At 35.1% G+C, this 6,046-nt stretch overlaps 1 protein-coding gene across 1 annotated transcript; it reads left to right on the top strand.

The window, feature by feature from the left end:
• Positions 1 to 278: 278 nt before the first annotated feature.
• LOC123529176 (protein rolling stone-like) lies at positions 279 to 5,818 on the top strand. Its single transcript, XM_045309399.2, has 4 exons — positions 279 to 502; positions 843 to 1,077; positions 1,715 to 1,825; positions 3,140 to 5,818. The coding sequence occupies exons 1-4, from the start codon at positions 410 to 412 to the stop codon at positions 3,529 to 3,531; spliced, it is 831 nt and encodes a 276-aa protein (XP_045165334.2). The 5' UTR covers positions 279 to 409; the 3' UTR covers positions 3,532 to 5,818.
• Positions 5,819 to 6,046: the final 228 nt, after the last annotated feature.

Raw genomic sequence — 6,046 nt, 5'->3', positions numbered from 1 at the left:
TCATATCAAAGAATATACTTGTTTAAAGAGACTGCATTTTTGGTCCAGTCCTAATGAAAATGGACAAGAATGTTTGTTTCCATGAAATCACTAGTTCAAACATGTTTATACTGTTATGGTGTGTTTCTCAGATGAACGACTTAGGGCCATCTTGGCCCTCTTGTTTGTGAAATATGTGACTTACCGGGTTAATAAACGACTGGAAGTAAATACTGATTAACCAAAATAAATTTCCCGATAATTTGAATAATACTGCAATGCCATTGGACAAAAAATAATTTCAAACACTAAAAATATCTAAAGTTAGTGAACCATTTTATCGTATGCAGGCCAATACCAATAAATCTGGAATGTATTGTCAATAAATTATTGTTTTTGAAGGAGTTGATTCACGACAGGGAAATACATAATGGGAGGATGTTCTGAATGGTGTAAAAGTGAATTTAAAGGGAAAAATTTGTTACTACAACACGGAGATCCACAAAGTTTCATTCAATTTCAGGTAAGTTCGTTGTATTTATTAATAGCATTTACTTGTAATAACTATGAGACCATTTTATCCGCGTAAGTTGCCCATTCGTTATTGTGGTGTTCATGATGTACAATAATAAAATAATAATAAAAAATTAAATATATATATATATATAACGAATCATGAATTCATTATCTTGATGAATGATAATTGTGATCGAAGCTATGCATACACAGATAGTTGCGATGATAATAAGTTCATGTCTAATGATAAAATATTTTAGTGAAAGATTAGAGCTAACTCATGAAGTTAATTTATTATTATATGATTGTTAGTAAAATGTATTGTATTAGCATTGTTTATTTTTCAGTTTGGTTCCCAGAAATTGTACCTAGTGTGGCGGATATTCTGGGCTCTGTATCACGTAGCCTGGATTATAGTGTCAGGGGTCAAGTCAGATCTGTGGGCCGGAGAAGACAGTAGCCAGTATATAAAATGGTTCATTTTCCTCACAGACTGGGCTTACTTTCTACTGACACTGTCTACAGTTGTGGACGCTACAACGGTCACATATGTGTTTGTCAGACGAACAGACATCCGGGAAGGTAAGGCTAGCCCATCTTTCAAAACATTCAAGTACAGCTGCGAACATCCCTTGTTGCGGCTTTCTGTAATTACCTGTTATGGTCGCGAATGTCTTTTTGAATGCATATTGTCTCGCGAGTATGGCACGAGTGAGTAATTCAAGTATCTACGAATTTTCTTGCATATTGCCATATATCAAGCACAAACTTGTAAAAAGCAAAGCCAAGGTACGCCTTTAGGATCTAAGTGTATAAATACCCTTTCCTAGTAGTTTGGATAAGGATCGATTCACAATATTTTCTTATTTTTTTAAATAACAATGAAATAAGAGCTATGTCTATTTACTAAAAAAAGCTATACTTTAACCTGTAGAATGGCATATGTACTTTTATTAGAATTTATTATGTTTTATTGTGTTGTGCCATAGGACGAGACGAAATAAACTGTTTAATTGACATTACCAACTTTTAGTAACATCGATATATCGGAAAATCGATCGGAACTGAACTGAATACAATCGTATATTGTGCTCAAAGGGGCACTTCTTGAAGGGAATAAGATGAGCATGTTGATCAATTTTTGTTAAAATAAATTAGTACATGTAGTTTTCGTTATACGAGTGTGAGCCGTAGCGTTATTTTGTAAATTATTTTGTAGGTACAGCGATTGGTCTACCGTGGTATATAAGAGCTGATTGGTGCATTTTCAACATGGGTAACGTTATAAGTGTGTCAATATCAATAGCATATTGGGCGCTAGTATATGATGGTAAAGTATAATATTAATTTTTCATAAAAAAATCACAATCTTAAACAGGGCGGGCGAAGTTGAAATATGTTTATTTGTATGATCATATTGGAAAGAAAAGAAATGCCTTGGTTGCCAAGTGGGTTAGTGAAAAATAAACATTACATACGAATTCCTCTTTTCGTGCTTAATGTATATATACATATTCAAAAGAAGTTTATTGTATACAGGTAGTTTGTACACAATAAACTTAAACAATAAAACAAACGATCATTATTCAACTATGCAATATTGGACACTTTATTATTGGTAAACCGTGCATATCATATTTAATAGACTAAACCATACCAAACCCATCTGAGCCAGTATGAAAAAAATCAAGGCCTATATGAAAACATCAGGGCCAATACGAGAAAAGGGCAAAAACTGAAGCGCGGTCAATGCGGAGTTGATTATAAGTAGTTTCAAATTTGCCTTATTATTTGTCCTCTGGTACGTAACTAACATGACCGATTTTATCAATTAAATTAGTATTCTAATATTTAATAGATAAATGGTACAAATCACATGAAGCAGACTGAGTCGATTTCAAACCCAACTGAACCAGTGGGAGAAATCCGGGCCAGTATGAAAAATTAGGTCAAATATGAGAAAACGGGACAAATACAGAATTCAAGCATTTTCAAGGGTGTAATACAGAGTTGAATAATATTATTATAATTAATCAAGTCTTATTTCTCATCTGATAGTCGTATTTGCCCTTCGTCTTCAGCCTTGGGCGAAACAACAACCGCTACGACCTCCTGGGAAAAAATACTTCTAGCCAATACGAAATCATTCGATTAATAACATTAAAATTTTGTTGTAATGATTCAGATTAATGTAATATGCAAATACTTAGGCCATATATAATGGTAACTTGATGCATTACTGTTCCCAACACCAGTAGTAAATGGTAATACAATGACACGTAACTGATACCACGTTTTGCATTCAAGTAGCACATTATTATTATAGAATTTATAAGGGTTTCTATAACAATAGCTTATGGGATGTCGTTAATAATTTTAGGCTAGAGTCTGGATCACACGAAGTATACACATCCACATTTTTGTTGTTTTATCCTTAGAAAAAAAAGATTTTAAATATATCAAAGACACTGCTTTCTTCCAGTATATGGTATTTTAATGCAGATGTTTAGGTCCTGTCTTAAACCGGTATTGCCAACTGGCAGCTACACCAACAAATAGACTTATTATTTGTATTAATTAATAATGTTATAAGACGTGTATGTATGCATTTAAGGGTACAGCGATATTGTTTGTTTCAATACAGGAAGTCAGCCTATGACATCAGTTAACATCGCAACGCATATCATCAACACTTTGTATGTGATTTTGAATATCAGTGTGTCTGGAGTGCCGAAACGAGTCTTACATTTCTGGTTCTCCGTTGTCTTCGGCGTGGTTTACGCTTTGTTCACTTTATTCTATTATTTGGCTGGGGGAACCAACCATAATGAGAATCCGTATGTGTATCCGGTACTTGATTGGAGGACACCAGGGACTGCCACTTTATATTGTGTAATAGTGTGTTTTGTTTTGGTGCCAATAGTTCATTTAATTCTATATGGAATTCATCGCCTGAAAATTTTGCTGTATCAGAAATGTGACTGTTGCAGAAGGTCAAGTAATCGGAAAGATTATACCGTGGAAATAAAACAATAGTATTTATATTAGGGACAGAATAACAAGATGCCCCGGGTTTTTTCTTCAAATACTACGAGCCATAGGGGCCCGGGAATTGTGGATTGTGTTAATGTGTTGAAGCCTAAAATATTGAACCCTCTCGTCTTCTATGGGATAGTCAAAACAGTAGAAGGTTTGGTAGGTTAGGCTTCGTAAGACTTAAATAAGTCATTTTATTTGCAAGCGGGTAGCTACCTTTACGCAAATACGCAGCTGCGTAGGGAAAATCTGGCAACCATACACAATTCATTGGCTATTGTCATGCAACGGAGATGGCTTGATACACTATCATTGCTTACTTCATATTTTGTTTGAAGTACAGTAAACTCCGGTTATAGCGAACTCATAGGGACAAGCAAGTGTGGTTTCGTTATAGCCAGAGTTTGTTATAAACATATAGCGAACATTTTTCTTATAGACATTATTTGTATAGGAAACTGATTTATATGATTAGTATCTAACGTGCATTGAAATTCACCAATTGTCTTTGTAGTTTTATAACAATTAAGGTACAGATTTGCAATTTATTTCATTATCCTACTATTTGATTGCTTATTTTGTAATAATCATGACCATGTGAAATATTACAATCATACGCCGTCTATGCTAACGGTTATAGGTGGAAATTTCTATAAACAGTGTTAGCAATTGATAAAATGTTGGTTGAGAAATCGGGAAGCCTGTATAAAAACTTTTGAATATGACTGTTTGTATAACACTGCAGACGTAATTTGTCACGCATAACAATTATGACTTTATTGTGGGCTGAGCGCAAAACTATTGTAACGGTATATAAATAAAGAACAAGATACAATAGTTTCAAGCTCAGCCTTCGATATCATAGATATATCTTATAAATGTACTTAAATGTAGTTTTATATCTTTATTTTCTTGCATACAACATATAATTACTATGCCCCAACGATAACTTGATATTTACAAACATGACTATAAATAGATTAAAATGGAACATAGGGAATTCAACATTTTCCTAACATGTTACAATCTAAATACATGTACTTGCAGGTTTTGTAGCAGTTACGAATTAGCTCAGTGGTAAAGCATAGAGTCCATGTTCAACATATCTTTTCCCGTGTGGGTTCGAAACTCAGCACCGACATTTATATTTTTTTTAAATTTTTATTTCACTTTTGCATAAAAATTAAGATTCCTTCATCAGCTCTGTGACAATACCACAGAGAGGTATCTAAAGGCAGTTCAGAATAGTTTATTACATAACAAAGATGATATTGTATAAATGCATGCACTTAGCCATGCAAATAATGAACATACTAGTGTCTTATATAAAGACATATAAATTATACAAATACAAGTATGCCTACGGGCAGAATGTCGAGCCCACCAGCACCTTTGACCTCTAAGTGCGACCTTGACCTTGAACCAAGGGACCTGCTTCTTACGCATGACACTCCGTCTTATAATGATGAACATTTATGCCAAGTTACATCAAAATCCTACCATGCATGAAGGAGAAATGCTCCGGACAAACTTCAATTTGACCTTTGAGACAGAAAAATGGGGTTTGCGCATGACATACCTTCTCATTGTGTTAAACATTAATGCGAAATATAAACAAGATTGGTCCATGCATGTCAAAGTTATGGTCCGGACAAAATTGGACGGACGCACGCACACGCATACACTGAAAGTGGCGACTATATCGAGCTCACCGCAAGCGTGCTCGACAACAAACCATCAAAGAAAGAAACAAAAATACGGAAGAAAACGAATAGGAAAAAAAAATCTGAAAAGAAACAACCCTCGTGAGGATTCGAACCCACAAAACGATCTGCTTACACCCAATTAATGTCTGCATTTTACCCAACTGAGCTATGTTGCCATATACTTAGTGGATATTTGAAATGAAAGAAATACTAATAATTGCGTGTCAAGTAATGTGCAAGCATTATGAATGGTTATTTCATCAGTTATCATGAATTAGACTCGTCCTCGCGTTTCGGCGGGAATCACGTTATCATTGGGGATTAGTACAGTGTACAATTAACAAACTATTGCAAGACCATTCTATTATAGCTATTAAGGCTTTGATAGCAACAAAGAAACTTGACTTAAATGTATGAAATTATCATTTATTCCATGGTCACAATGTTGTAGAAAATAAAATCCAATAGAAATTCTATAATGAAACCTAGTTAAATCATACGCTATTGTCACCGGTACAAGTCATACGATATTACAGTATTTGACAACCAATTCCATGGGCGTAGGAGCGAGTTTAACTTTGGGGGGGGGGGGGGGGCAAACCTTTTCGACCGGCGGTTTGTGGCGGGGGGGGGGGGGGGGGGGAGGGGTTAGCGGCAAGGTATCCCCGGTGCATTATTCGTGACAAAGACTCGAAGCCTTGTACAGGGATTAATTGGGCCATAGGCCCCTCAAACCTTTATGTTTTAGCAATCATTGTTCTAATTAAGTGTGCCATTTTTTACATTCTTCTGTTAAAGCCCTGGACATA

Source organism: Mercenaria mercenaria, chromosome 13 (assembly GCF_021730395.1).
Source record: "Mercenaria mercenaria strain notata chromosome 13, MADL_Memer_1, whole genome shotgun sequence".
NCBI classification, from domain to species: domain Eukaryota; kingdom Metazoa; phylum Mollusca; class Bivalvia; order Venerida; family Veneridae; genus Mercenaria; species Mercenaria mercenaria.
The sequence above is the reverse complement of the archived record's forward strand: the minus strand, read 5'-3'. Positions and strand labels throughout refer to the sequence as shown.